General features: G+C 44.3%; 1 protein-coding gene across 1 annotated transcript in view; it reads right to left on the bottom strand.

The window, feature by feature from the left end:
* Window positions 1-15,474, bottom strand: part of LOC115125028 (collagen alpha-1(XI) chain-like) — a 255,449-nt gene that overhangs the window by 112,095 nt on the left and 127,880 nt on the right. The window contains 9 exon segments of the mRNA XM_065006101.1: window positions 1,005-1,049; window positions 1,148-1,201; window positions 2,332-2,385; window positions 2,740-2,793; window positions 3,791-3,844; window positions 4,083-4,136; window positions 7,200-7,256; window positions 8,211-8,294; window positions 10,335-10,409. Of these exon segments, the coding sequence (XP_064862173.1) occupies window positions 1,005-1,049; window positions 1,148-1,201; window positions 2,332-2,385; window positions 2,740-2,793; window positions 3,791-3,844; window positions 4,083-4,136; window positions 7,200-7,256; window positions 8,211-8,294; window positions 10,335-10,409 (531 nt within the window).

Raw genomic sequence — 15,474 nt, 5'->3', positions numbered from 1 at the left:
GTGTCCACTGAAGCCTAGCTGAGAAATAGCAACACTGACCTCATGTGGCCATTATGGTAACTACAAGTACTTAACTGCTCACTGATGTGTATTTACTGCAGTCTTTTGTCTTTTGGACATTTGCACAATAAATAGGACAGAGAAAATTGGGCCATACAGACCAAACATTGAGGATATCTTTCTATGGTTCATATGAGGCCAGCCAGGAGGAGAATGAAGTTATCTCTCATGGGTAAAGTGAGAAAAGCTTCTCAAGCTATATATCTCCGGTTTTCTATTTTCATTCCTATATATTTCCTGTGAGGAGCTATTAGATACTCCAACTCTGTCTGTCTCACACATGGGAGAGGTAGGGAGAGGAGGGAAGTAGGGAAAGGTAGGGAGAGGAGGGAATTGGGGAGGGAGAGGAGGGAAGGAGGGGAGGGAAAGGAGAGAAGAGGAAAAGTGGTAAGAGATAGCTTTGTCAATGTGAAAATATGTTTCCCATCCCCATAAAGCCCCTTAAATTGATATTGAAATTAAATTGAATTGATAAGGAGGGAAGAAAGGGAGGGGATGAAGGGGTTGGGAGAGGAGAAGTGGGGAGAGGTAGGGAGAGGAAGGATGGGAGAGATGAGGAGGGAAGGAGAAGTGGGGAGAGGTAGGAAGAGGAAGGATGGGAGAGATGAGGAGGGAAGGAGAAGTGGGGAGAGGTAGGGAGAGGAAGGAGGGGAGAGATGAGGAGGGAAGGAGAAGGCGATTGGGGAAAAGAAGGTTAGGAGGAAAGTGCAAAGAGAGAAGGGTGGGGTCTTCTGTTTAAGTAATTGATGTAATGGGCATAGAGGGGAAGTGGGCAGGTAAGAAGTGTGTGTTGGGGGAAGGAGACTGAGGAGTTTAGGTGATGTCATCTTCAACCTCTGGGCCACTATTTTCCTTGCACCTCTGCAAGTCTGTCTGAAGCATACTACTCTGATACACAAGTCTGTTATCTGTGACAATGGTATTACACGTTAGAAAATACTTACACTCTCTCCAGCCAGACCCCTCTGTCCGATCTCACCGTCCTCGCCCTGTCGAGAAGAGAGCGAAGAGAAGAGTGGGTTATTGTGGAATAGAGGGAGAGGTTTATCAGACAGCATCATGGGATGTGTAGTTTGGGGGTACTCACTCTCTGGCCATCCTCTCCTGGAGCACCTGGAGAGCCGGTGGACCCCAGCTCACCCTGCAGAGAGAGAGAGAGATGTCTTTACTGTCTTTATCTGTCTTTACTCTGTCTTTATCTGTCCTTACTGTCTTTATCTGTCTTTATATGTCTTTCTCTGTCTTTATTCTGTCTTTACTGTCTTTACTGTCTTTACTCTGTCTTGACCGTCTTGACTGTCTTTACTCTGTCTGGACTGTCTTTACTCCGTCTTGACTGTCTTTACTCTGTCTGGACTGTCTTTACTCTGTCTTGACTGTCTTGACCGTCTTGACTGTCTTTACTCTGTCTTGACTGTCTTTACTCTGTCTTGACTGTCTTTACTCTGTCTTTACTGTCTTGACTGTCTTTACTCGGTCTTTACTGTCTTGACTGTCTTTACTCGGTCTTTACTGTCTTGACTGTCTTTACTCTGTCTTGACTGTCTTGACTGTCTTTACTCTGTCTTTACTGTCTTTACTCTGTCTTTACTCGGTCTGCTCTGTCATGTTGTAATACAGAGACCAGTCCTGTGTCTGGAAATACTCTTTGCTCTGTGATCTCTGCACATTTATTTCCAGACTAGACAGAGCCCAGAATTACACAAACTACAACTCCATTTTCACTAAGGCGTTTCTCTTGACCAAAGGACAGTTCAGCCCGGTCTGGTGGATCCTCTCCCACTATAATTGGGTGAATGTTATTACGAGTTTCTAATGTCTGTCAACACTGGGGCGGTGAACGTGGGCTAAGGCACTGATGTAGACACACACACACACACACACACTACACACACACACACACACTTACACACACACACTTACACACACACACACACACACACACACACACACACACACACACACACACACACACACACACACACACACACACACATACACACACACTTAAATACACATCAGCCCTCTCTCTATCCTGTCCCTGCACTGATTGGACACTGCAGTCCAGTAATGAATGAGTCTTGAGCTTCACAGATTGATAGCTTGGTAACAGTGATGTCATTTGAAGGTATTTTCAGACACAACTTGGACTGTCAGACGTATTTACAGACAGCATGCTGATTGGTAGGTTTTTAGATTAACGGCCGAGCACAGTTTTGAGGCTCATCATTCGGCATCGTTCCCCAAACCACCACTCTGTGTTACACCTACCCTGTGTCCTTTCTCTCCCGGGAGACCTGGGAGTCCGTCGAAACCTCGGTCCCCCTGTACAGGTCACAGCCGGAGAACAACAACCGGAGAGGTCAACATCACATCACACATCACATTACCACAATGTGACTAGACAAAGTTACAGGGGTTAAAGTATAGAGACTGAAGATAGTACCACATAATGTCACATTACCACAATGTGACTAGACAAAGTTACAGTGGTTAAAGTATAGAGACTGAAGATAGTACCACATAATGTCACATTACCACAATGTGACTAGACAAAGTTACAGTGGTTAAAGTATAGAGACTGAATATAATACCACATAATGTTCTGTTTAATAGATCAAGTTTAGAGACTATATACATGTATATTTATTGGATACCTGTAGCAGTGGTTGTACATACCTTACCCCCCGACTCTCCTGGCATACCCCTGGCACCGTCAGCTCCGTTGCGACCCTGTGGGGAACATACCAGACGTCAGTGTAACGATACACACATACAGTATACATAATAATAATACTGATGATAATGGTAATAGTAGAAATAATAATAACAATAGTAATAATAACAATAAAAACAACAACAATAATAATAACAATAATAATAACAACAATAATAATAATAATATGAACAGCAACAATAACAATAATAATAACAATAATAATAATAACAATAATAATAACAATAATAATAATAATAACAATAATAATAATAATAATAATAACAATAATAATAATAATAATAATAATAATAATAACAATAATAATAACAATAATAACAACAATAATAATAATAATAATAATAATAATAACAATAATAATAATAATAATAATAATAATAATAATAATAATAATAATAATAATAATAATAATAATAATAACAATAATAATAATAATAATAATAATAACAATAATAATAATAATAATAATAATAACAATAATAATAACAATAATAATAATAACAATAATAATAACAATAATAACAATAATAATAATAACAATGATAATAATAACAATAATAATAATAATAACAATAATAATAATAATAACAATAATAATAATAATAACAATAATAATAACAACAATAATAATAATAATAACAATGATAACAATAAAAACAACAATAATAACAATAATAACAACAATAATAACAATAATAATAATAATAACAATAATAATAATAACAATAATAATAATAATAACAACAATAATAATAATAACAGTTGTTGTATCAAAAGAGGTAATTGGGTTCATCTGACTTTAGAGAAAGACACACACACAGTTCATCTGGAGGATATTTTGGCAGTCTACTCTCTTCAGCTCACTATAGGCTGGCTTCAAACCATTGGCTGGCCTCAGCTCCCTCTGCCAGTGAGGAGTTTGCTCGCTACGACGCGTGGCGAAACACTAACACACTGTACTGACACAGCCAATCACATTAACTCTTATCTTACCCTCTTTCCTGCTTTTCCAGGTGAGCCAGTTGGACCCTGAAGACCTCTGGGACCCTACACAGAGAGAGAGAGAGAGAGAGAGAGAGAGAGAGAGAGAGAAAGAGAGAGAGAGAGAGAGAGAGAGAGAGATACACTTTTACATAATGTAGAACATATTCATGCATTGGTTAAAAATAATTGATATTTTACCTCTTTATTCAGAGAACTCTACAACACAGTCTTGCGCGCAAGCGACCTGGGTTAAACCCAGTGGGTCACATATCTTAGTAGAGGGAGCTAACATGATTCTCACCTGAGGACCGTTGTCTCCTCCGTCTCCCTTCAGTCCATTAGATCCAGGTCCACCCTGAGGACACATCAATCAATCAATCAATCAATCAATCATCAGCAGTTGTCACAAAGAGCTTTACAGAAACCCAGCCTAAAATCACCAAGAGCTTTACAGAAACCCAGTCTAAAACCATAAAGGAGCACAATGGAAAAACCCAGGAAGCAACCAACAGAGGAACTAGGCTCTGAGGGAACCAAGAGAAGAACCAGGAACAAGGCTCTGAGGAAACCTAGAGAGGAACCAGGCTCTGAGGAAACCAAGAAAGGAACCAGGAACCAGGCTCTGAGGGAACCGAGAGAGGATCCAGGCACCAGGCTCTGAGGGAACCTAGAGAGGAACCAGGCTCTGAGGGAACCTAGAGACGAACCAGGCTCTGAGGGAACCTAGAGACGAACCAGGCTCTGAGGAAACCTAGAGAGGAACCAGGCTCTGAGGGAACCTAGAGAGGAACCAGGCTCTGAGGAAACCTAGAGAGGAACCAGGCTCTAAGGGAACCTAGAGAGGAACCAGGCTCTGAGGGAACCTAGAGAGGAACCAGGCTCTAAGGGAACCTAGAGAGGAACCAGGCTCTAAGGGAACCTAGAGAGAAACCAGGCTCTGAGGGAACCTAGAGAGGAACCAGGAACCAGGCTCTAAGGGAACCTAGAGAGGAACCAGGCTCTAAGGGAACCTAGAGAGGAACCAGGCTCTAAGGGAACCTAGAGAGAAACCAGGCTCTGAGGGAACCTAGAGAGGAACCAGGAACCAGGCTCTAAGGGAACCTAGAGAGGAACCAGGAACCAGGCTCTAAGGGAACCTAGAGAGGAACCAGGAACCAGGCTCTAAGGGAACCTAGAGAGGAACCAGGGCCAGTCCACATGACAATACTTTAAAGGCACAGTCCACATGACAATACTTTAAAGGCACAGTCCAAACTAAAATGCTTTTTTACCCCTTTTTCTCCCCATTTGGTAGTTACAGTTCTGTTCCACTCCCCTAAGGACTCGGGAGAGGTGAAGGTCGAGAGTCATGCGTCCTCCGAAACACAACCCTGCCAAGCCACACTGCTTCTTGACACACTGCTCGCTTAACCCGGAAGCCAACCGCACCAATGTGTCAGAGGAAACACCGTTCAGCTGGCGACCGAAATCAGCTTGCAGGTGCCCGACACTGAGCAAATTGTGCGCCGCCTCATGGGCCTCCCGGTCACGGCCGGTTGTGACACAGCCTGTGATCGAACCCGAGCCTGTAGTGACGTCTCTAGCACTGCGATGCAGTGGCCAAAACATGTTCAATGGTTTTTAACAGTCAAACAAGCTATGACAATACCTACACAGCCTAACAATACCTACACAGCCTAACAATACCTACACCAACTAGTTTACAGACAAAGCGTATTAAACATTACGCATTTGTCCCATGTGGCTCAGTTGGTGTAACATTGCGATTGCAAAGGCAAGGTTGTAGGTTTGATTCCCACAGAGGACCAGTACAAACAATGTACCCACCAGAAGATGCTCTGGATAAGAGAGTCTGTTAAATGACTCACTACTGTAGTGGCTCTGGATCAGAGAGTCTGCTAAATGACTCACTACTGTAGTGGCTCTGAATAAGAGAGTCTGTTAAATGACTCACTACTGTAGTGGCTCTGGATAAGAGAGTCTGTTAAATGACTCCCTACTGTAGTGGCTCTGGATAAGAGAGTCTGTTAAATGACTCACTACTGTAGTGGCTCTGGATAAGAGAGTTTGTTAAATTACTCACTACTGTAGTGGCTCTGGATAAGAGAGTCTATTAAATGATTCACTACTGTAGTGGCTCTGGATAAGAGAGTCTGTGAGATTCTCTAGTCTGATGAACCCAAGATTGAAATCTATGGCCTGAATGCCAACCGTCATGTCTGGGGGAAACCTGGCACCATCCCTACGGTGAAGCATGGTGGTGGCAGCATCATGTCTGGGGGAAACCTGGCACCATCCCTACGGTGAAGCATGGTGGTGGCAGCATCATGTCTGGGGGAAACCTGGCACCATCCCTATGGTGAAGCATGGTGGTGGCAGCATCATGTCTGGGGGAAACCTGGCACCATCCCTACGGTGAAGCATGGTGGTGGCAGCATCATGCTGAGGGGATGTTTTTCAGCTGCAGGGACTAGGAGACTAATCTTGATCGAGAGAAAGATGAACGGAGCAAAGTACAGAGAGGTCCTTGATGAAAACCTGCTCCAGAGAGCTCAGGACCTCAGACTGGGGCGACGGTTCACCTTCCAACAGGACAATGACCCTAAGCACACAGACAAGACAATGCAGGAGTGGCTTCGGGACAAGTCACTGAATGTCCTTGAGTGGCCCAGCCAGAGCCCGGACTTGAACCCGATCTAACATCTCTGGAGAGACCTGAAAATAGCTGTGCAGCGACGCTCCCCATCCAACCTGACAGAGCTTGAGAGGATCTGCAGAGAAGAATGGGAGAAACTCCCCAAATACAGGTGTGCCAAGCTTGTAGGGTCATACCCAAGAAAACTCGAGGCTGTAATCACTGCAAAAGGTGCTTCAACAAAATATGGAAAAAGTCAAGGGGTCTGAATACTTTCCGAATGCACCGTATACCTGTTGCCAGGAAAGCTCTTGTTCTGTTCAGCCTGACATTTTATTTTATTTTTTACCTTTATTTAACTTGGCAAGTCAGTTAAGAACAAATTCTTATTTACAATGACGGCGTACCCGGGCCAAACCCGGACGATGCTGGGCCAATTGTGCGCCGCCCTATGGGACTCCCAATCACGGCCGGATGTGATTCAGCCTGGATTCAAACCAGGGACTGTAGTGATGCCTGCTTGCACTGAGATGCAGTGCCTTAGACCACTGCGCCCCTCGGGAGCCTCTGGGAGCCCCTGGGAGCCCTCAATATGTTGCAATTAGCGTAAATAATAGCTGGATGGATATAATGTGTTTTCAGCAATGTTTTACTCTCCATGCGAAACATACTGGCTGAACATCACATTGTGTGTGTGTGTGTGTGTGTGTGTGTGTGTGTGTGTGTGTGTGTGTGTGTGTGTGTGCGATGCCGTTGGCATGTGTGTGTGTGTGAGAGACTCACCAAAGGCCCAGATCTTCCTGACATTCCCATTGGCCCAGGAGGACCCCTCATGGAGAGCTGTGATTGGACAGAGAGCTCATCATAAACTACAGCGAGATAACAAGCCTTTTTACACAGTCCTTATTCAACCCTATCCACCTGATCCAGGACCTTCCAAATCCAATCAAAGTGTATTTGTCCAAGGTGCCGAGTACAACAGGTACAACCTTACAGTGAAATGCTAACTTACAAGCCCTTAGCCCTTAACCAACAATGCAGTTTGAAGATAAATAAGTGTGAGGTAAAAATAGATAAGTAAAAAAATAGATAAGTAAATAGATAAGTAAAAATGGATAAATAAAAATAGATAAATAAAAATAGATAAGTAATAAAAATAGATAAGTAATAAAAATAGATAAGTAATAAAAATAGATAAGTAATAAAAATAGATAAGTAATAAAAATGGATAAGTAAAAGAATAGTTAAGTAAAAATAGATAAGTAATAAAAATAGATAAGTAATAAAAATAGATAAGTAATAAAAATAGATAAGTAATAAAAATAGATAAGTAAAAAGATAAGTAAAAATGGATAAATAAAAATAGATAAATAAAAATAGATAAGTAATAAAAATAGATAAGTAATAAAAATAGATAAGTAATAAAAATAGATAAGTAATAAAAATGGATAAGTAAAAAAATAGTTAAGTAAAAATAGATAAGTAAAAATTAATAAGTTAAAAAAAATCGATAAGGGTCTTGTAAGCATCATTCACAGGACTGCAGTGGATGTCTGAACACAGTCTCTCAAATGGCACCCTATTCCTTAAATAGTGCACTACATTATGTTCTGAGTGGTACCCTAACATTATATACAGTATTAATGTAATATAGTCATATTTCAGGTAGTATATAATATAGAAGATAGCTGTGCCCTAACCTGCCATTATATACAGTATAGTTAATATAGCGTTATAATATCAAAACTTGAATATAACCATATAAGATAGTTGTGTTGTTTAGTTGTGTCTTACCCTGGCTTGGGACAGGATGGCCTGGGCTTGGGCCTCCTGAGCTGAGACCACTGGTCCTTTATGTGCATCTCCACCAGCACGGAACTGTCAATCACAACACGAGAGACGAAACGTTAGAGAACAAGCAAAGCAAACACTCAAAGACACAAACTACTGAGTCACACACTACGACATCTCAGAACATGATAGGATCTCTGTGGGCAGCCGTCACACACTACGACATCTCAGAACAGGATAGGATCTCTGTGGGCAGCCGTCACACATTACGACATCTCAGAACATGATAGGATCTCTGTGGGCAACCGTCACACATTACGACATCTCAGAACATGATAGGATCTCTGTGGGCAGCCGTCACACATTATGACATCTCAGAACAGGATAGGATCTCTGTGGGCAGCCGTCATACATTACGACATCTCAGAACATGATAGGATCTCTGTGGGCAGCCGTCACACATTACGACATCTCAGAACATGATAGGATCTCTGTGGGCAGTCGTCACACATTACGACATCTCAGAACAGGATAGGATCTATGTGGGCAGCCGTCACACATTACGACATCTCAGAACATGATAGGATCTCTGTGGGCAGCCGTCACACATTACGACATCTCAGAACAGGATAGGATCTCTGTGGGCAGCCGTCACACATTACGACATCTCAGAACAGGATAGGATCTCTGTGGGCGGCCCTATGTGAAAATAATCATTTTTAAAAAATGTAAAAATAAATATTTTTGAGGTCGAACCTTTTGTTTGGCTAATAATACACACTCTCTCTATATTATTTATATATATATAAAATATAATATATATTCTTTGTGCAGCCCTGTGTGTTCATCAGCATCACTGGTCGTCCCAGACAGACGATGGTCCCGCCACCCCTACTCAGACGTTGCAAGCATCAACCAATGGTTGCTTGCCACGTCACCGACCGTGCCTTCAGGCACCAGATAGCTCTAACACATGATGTGGTTAGCTGACACGTAAAATACCTATCTGGCATGAATCAGCGAAGTCTGAGCAGGGGAACACCACCATATCCAACACGGACACTGAGTTGCAGCCCTGCAGTGTGTATAAACCCGTCACTGGGCTCCATGACAGATCCATTAGATCCAAAATGTCCGCTGAGCTGCATGCAGAGTGGTTACACAGTCACCGGTTCCAGTCCACTGCACCCAGTGACTTTTACAAGGTGAATGACTGAGGTTTATATGTACCGAGGGCTTAACGGGGATACAGTGAGGTGAAGTGTGTTAAACAAGGTGACTTCACGGTCCAAAACAGAGACACCACAGTTGACTGGAGGTTACATACGACCTAATGGAAACAGGTAGCTGGTAGTCAGACAGCCAGGACATATGGAGGTTGATGGAAAGGTGTTTCTTCATGGTTGAAAGAGAAATGTTGTGGGTTGCATTCGGGCCTTTAGACAATGATGAACGCTAATAACATAGAATACAATATAGAAGATAAGGTTGAGGACAGATGGAAGGTGGGAGGGGGGGGGGGAGAAGGAGGGAGGGAGGGAGGAGACTTACTGCCAACATGAAAATTGAATCTTTTATAAGAGCAGCAGCAGTAGGAAGAGAGGGAATGAGAGAGGTAGAGAGAGAAGGAGAGAGGAAGAGAGGGAAGGAGAGAGGTAGAGAGAGAGGAAGGATGAGGTAAGAGGGGACTTACTGGCAGCATGAAAATGGAACCTTTTATACGAGCAACAGCAGTAGGAAGAGAGGGAAGGAGAGAGGTAGAGAGAGAAGGAGAGAGGGAAGGAGAGAGGTAGAGAGAGAGGAAGGATGAGGTAAGAGGGGACTTACTGGCAGCATGAAAATGGAACCTTTTATACGAGCAACAGCAGTAGGAAGAGAGGGAAGGAGAGAGGTAGAGAGGGAAGAATAGAGGTAGAGAGGGAAGAAGAGAGGTAGAGAGCAAAGGAGAGAGGTAGAGAGCGAAGGAGAGAGGTAGAGAGCGAAGGAGAGATAGAGAGCGAAGGAGAGAGGTAGAGAGCAAAGGAGAGAGGTAGAGAGCGAAGGAGAGAGGTAGAGAGCGAAGGAGAGAGGTAGAGAGCGAAGGAGAGAGGTAGAGAGAGAGGAAAGATGAGGTAAGAGGGGACTTACTGGCAGCATTAGAAGGGTACCTGGAGGGCCAGGAACTCCGTCTGAACCAGGAAGACCAGCACGCCCTGGAGGACCCTGGGTAATGTAGGAGAGAGAGAGGGAGAGAGAAAGACAGACAGACAGACAGACAGACAGACATTTGGTTATTATAGAATAATTTAGAGAGAGGTTGACTACAAAGTTAAAGGGGAAGGAACTTCTTAATCATAGGAAATATACATGATTACTGATACAAATCTGTAAAGAGGAAAAGAGTATGTGGGTACAGAACATTTGGAGTATTTCATAGACCTTGAGAAAGTAATGGAGATGGTGAGGTTTGATGTTTGGCCACGGTGATCTTTTACGACCAGGCCACTACTGACGAGCAGAGGGGTGGGACTTCCTACTGTGAATTAGCAGAGGGGTGGGACTTCCTACCTGTGAATTAGCAGAGGGGTGGGACTTCCTACTGTGAATTAGCAGAGGGGTGGGACTTCCTACTGTGAATTAGCAGGGGGGTGGGACTTCCTACTGTGAATTAGCAGAGGGGTGGGACTTCCTACTGTGAATTAACAGAGGGGTGGGACTTCCTACTGTGCATTAGCAGAGGGGTGGGACTTCCTTCTGTAAATTAGCAGAGGGGTGGGACTTCCTTCTGTGAATTAACAGAGGGGTGGGACTTCCTACTGTAAATTAGCAGAGGGGTGGGACTTCCTTCTGTGAATTAGCAGAGGGGTGGGACTTCCTTCTGTAAATTAACAGAGGGGTGGGACTTCCTACTGTAAATTAACAGAGGGGTGGGACTTCCTTCTGTGAATTAGCAGAGGGGTGGGACTTCCTTCTGTAAATTAACAGAGGGGTGGGACTTCCTTCTGTGAATTAGCAGAGGGGTGGGACTTCCTTCTGTGAATTAACAGAGGGGTGGGACTTCCTACTGTGAATTAACAGAGGGGTGGGACTTCCTACTGTGAATAAGCAGAGGGGTGGGACTTCCTACTGTGAATTAGCAGAGGGGTGGGACTTCCTACTGTGAATTAGCAGAGGGGTGGGACTTCCTACTGTGAATTAACAGAGGGGTGGGACTTCCTTCTGTAAATTAGCAGAGGGGTGGGACTTCCTACTGTGAATTAGCAGAGGGGTGGGACTTCCTACTGTGAATTAACAGAGGGGTGGGACTTCCTACTGTGAATTAGCAGAGGGGTGGGACTTCCTACTGTAAATTAGCTTAAATTAGCACTTTATTAGACTTAAAACAAGCATCCAGCCATACAAAAATACATTGCATTTATTAGCATTGTGAAATCAATGTCAAGGTATGTGGTGGGCACTCAGACACATCATCACAACATTATGTTGTTGATAAAGAACTGAGGAAAAATAGTTATGCTAATGCTAATGATTTAACGGATATGCTATCGCAAATAGTCCAGACTAAACGTGCATTATAAATCACAGTATATCCACTGTATTACCACCAGCGGGCCAGGCCAGGACTAGATCTATTTAACAGACCAGGCCAGGACTAGATCTCTTTAACAGACCAGGCCAGGGCTAGATCTCTTTAACAGACCAGGGCTAGATCTCTTTAACAGGCCAGGGCTAGATCTCTTTAACAGACCAGGCCAGGGCTAGATCTCTTTAACAGAACAGACTTTAACAGGCCAGGGCTAGATCTCTTTAACAGACCAGGCCAGGGCTAGATCTCTTTAACAGACCAGGCCAGGACTAGATCTCTTTAACAGACCAGGGCTAGATCTCTTTAACAGACCAGGCCAGGGCTAGATCTCTTTAACAGACCAGGGCTAGATCTCTTTAACAGACCAGGCCAGGGCTAGATCTCTTTAACAGACCAGGCCAGGGCTAGATCTCTTTAACAGACCAGGCCAGGGCTAGATCTCTTTAACAGACCAGGCCAGGGCTAGATCTCTTTAACAGACCAGGCCAGGACTAGATCTCTTTAACAGACCAGGGCTAGATCTCTTTAATAGACCAGGCCAGGGCTATATCTCTTTAACAGACCAGGGCTAGATCTCTTTAACAGACCAGGCCAGGGCTAGATCTCTTTAACAGACCAGGGCTAGATCTCTTTAACAGACCAGGCCAGGACTAGATCTCTTTAACAGACCAGACCAGGGCTAGATATCTTTAACAGACCAGGACTAGATCTCTTTAACAGACCAGACCAGGGCTAGATCTCTTTAACAGACCAGGGCTAGATCTCTTTAGCAGGCCAGGCCAGAGATAGATCTCTTTAACAGGCCAGGGCTAGATCTCTTTAACAGACCAGGGCTAGATCTCTTTAACAGACCAGGTCAGGGCATGATCTCTTTAACAGACCAGGACTAGATCTGTTTAGCAGGCCAGACCAGGGCTAGATCTCTTTAACAGGCCAGGGCTAGATCTCTTTACCAGGCCAGGGCTAGATCTCTTTAACAGACCAGGGCTAGATCTGTTTAGCAGGCCAGGCCAGGGCTAGATCTCTTTAACAGGCCAGGGCTAGATCTCTTTAACAGACCAGGCCAGGGCTAGATCTCTTTAGCCGGCCAGGCCAGGGCTAGATCTCTTTAACAGGCCAGGGCTAGATCTCTTTAACAGACCAGGCCAGGGCTACATTTCTTTAACAGACCAGGGCTAGATCTCTTTAACAGACCAGGGCTAGATCTCTTTAACATACCAGGGCTAGATCTCTTTAACAGGCCAGGCCTAGATCTCTTTACCAGACCAGGACTAGATCTCTTTAACAGACCAGACCAGGGCTAGATCTCTTTAACAGACCAGGGCTAGATCTCTTTAGCAGGCCAGGCCAGGGCTAGATCTCTTTAACAGGCCAGGGCTAGATCTCTTTAACAGGCCAGGGCTAGATCTCTTTAACAGGCCAGGGCTAGATCTCTTTAGCAGGCCAGACCAGGGCTAGATCTCTTTAGCAGGCCTGGTCAGGGCTAGATCTCTTTAACAGGCCAGGTTTAGATCTCTTTAACAGGCCAGGGCTAGATCTCTTTAACAGACCAGGGCTAGATCTCTTTAGCAGGCCATACCAGGGCTAGATCTCTTTAGCAGGCCAGGTCAGGGCTAGATCTCTTTACCAGACCATGACTAGATCTCTTTAACAGACCAGACCAGGGCTAGATCTCTTTAACAGACCAGACCAGGGCTAGATCTCTTTAACAGACCAGGCCAGGGCTAGATTTCTTTAACAGACCAGGGCTAGATTTCTTTAACAGACCAGGGCATGATCTCTTTAACAGACCAGGGCTAGATCTCTTTAACAGACCAGGGCATGATCGCTTTAACATGCCAGGGCTAGATCTCTTTAACAGACCAGACCAGGACTAGATCTCTTTAACAGACCAGGGCATGATCTCTTTAACAGACCAGGTCAGGGCATGATCTCTTTAACAGACCAGGGCATGATCTCTTTAGCAGCCAGGCCAGGGCATGATCTCTTTAGCAAGCTGGTCACGCGCTCTGATCTAGTCTGTCTGTCTCTGCTGTGTCAAATTGTTCCCATGTGTTACTGCTTCCCTTCTCTGACTAACTGACTGCCTGACTGACTGCCTGACAGCCTAACTGTCTGGCCGGTTGACTGACTGCCTGACAGCCTAACTGTCTGGCTGGTTGACTGCCTGCCTGACAGCCTAACTGTCTGGCTGGTTAACTGACTGCCTGACAGCCTAACTGTCTGGCTGGTTGACTGACTGCCTGACAGCCTAACTGTCTGGCTGGTTGACTGACTGCCTGACAGCCTAACTGTCTGGCTGGTTGACTGCCTGACTGACTGCCTGACAGCCTAACTGTCTGGCTGGTTGACTGCCTGACTGACTGCCTGACAGCCTAACTGTCTGGCTGGTTGACTGCCTGCCTTGCTGTCTTATCCAGAGGGATATCCAGAGAGCTACATACGGCTAACTCTATAATGGCACCCTATTCCCTATATAGTGCACTACTTTTGACCAGAGTCCTATGGGCCCAGAGTCCTATGGCACCCTATTCCCTATATAGTGCACTACTTTTGACCAGAGTCCTATGGGCCCAGAGTCCTATGGGCCTTGGTCAAAGGTAGGGCGCTATATAGTGAATAGGGTGCCATTCTAAACTTAGCCATAGACTCCTTACTGCCCCCCCAGTCAACACACAGTGGTACTGCAGGGGCTTGGGGTAGGGGGGCTGTGGTGGGATCAATCATGTACAATATATCAACTCCGGATTGCTCATGTTATGTGTTGGCCAATGAGAGGTTTTGAAACCACCGGTCGGCCATATTGGCACTCCCTAGAAGAAGTAGTCAATTTATTTTAGAATTTTTGTTGTAGTGGTGACAATAACAAGAATTATACGTTTTTTAAACATGTTTTCATGTGTATGTTTAGCTCACATAATATGATTTAAAAGTAAACATGAATGTGTCTGTAGTATAATAGATGTGGCAAAAACAAATGTAGACATTAATAAATGCATTTCTATCAATTTCAAAATATTATTTATAATGGTGGGGGAGTACCAAGATGGAGGCTTCAACACAGCACCATCTATCAGTCATCATATATATATAGATCATTGGGTGGGGTAGGGTGTGGTGGGGAGAGAGGAGGCGAGGGGTGCGGGGTCGGTTATGTGAGAAACGTGCTGATCAAAGGATAATCCCTGCAAGGGTATAGTGTGTGTGTGTGTGTGTGTGTGTGTTAGGGAGACCCTGCACTCTCTCCAAAAATCCCAAACTTCAGAACCACCAGCACCGGGTCACTTTCAATGGGCCTGTCAATTCTCAGTCAGGCTCCTCCTGGGAGGAAATGGAGAGGCAGCGACGGACTGGGGTGGAGGGATCCGGGATCAGACAAATATTTTCTGAGCATTCTGCTCTTACTGGAACAAAAAGGCTTTTGTGTATCAAGAGGAGAGGAGGGGAGAGGAGGGGAGAGGGACGTTTGACTCTGCTGAGGTGGGCTTGGTGGGTGTGTCTTCCCTCGAGGGCATTCTAAGGTTGGGTCTCAAGTTGTTCTATTCCCATTTATTTGTAAAAAAAAAAAAAAAAAGTTTATTTAACTTTTATTTAACTAGGTAAGTCAGTTAAGAAGAAATTCTTATTTACAATTTACAATGTAGGGTGTGTAAGGGGGGGAGAGGGAAACAGGGTCGATTCACCACATTCTAGAAGGAAAAA

Source organism: Oncorhynchus nerka, linkage group LG20 (genome assembly GCF_034236695.1).
Source record: "Oncorhynchus nerka isolate Pitt River linkage group LG20, Oner_Uvic_2.0, whole genome shotgun sequence".
In the NCBI taxonomy this organism is placed as follows: domain Eukaryota; kingdom Metazoa; phylum Chordata; class Actinopteri; order Salmoniformes; family Salmonidae; genus Oncorhynchus; species Oncorhynchus nerka.
The sequence above is the reverse complement of the archived record's forward strand: the minus strand, read 5'-3'. Positions and strand labels throughout refer to the sequence as shown.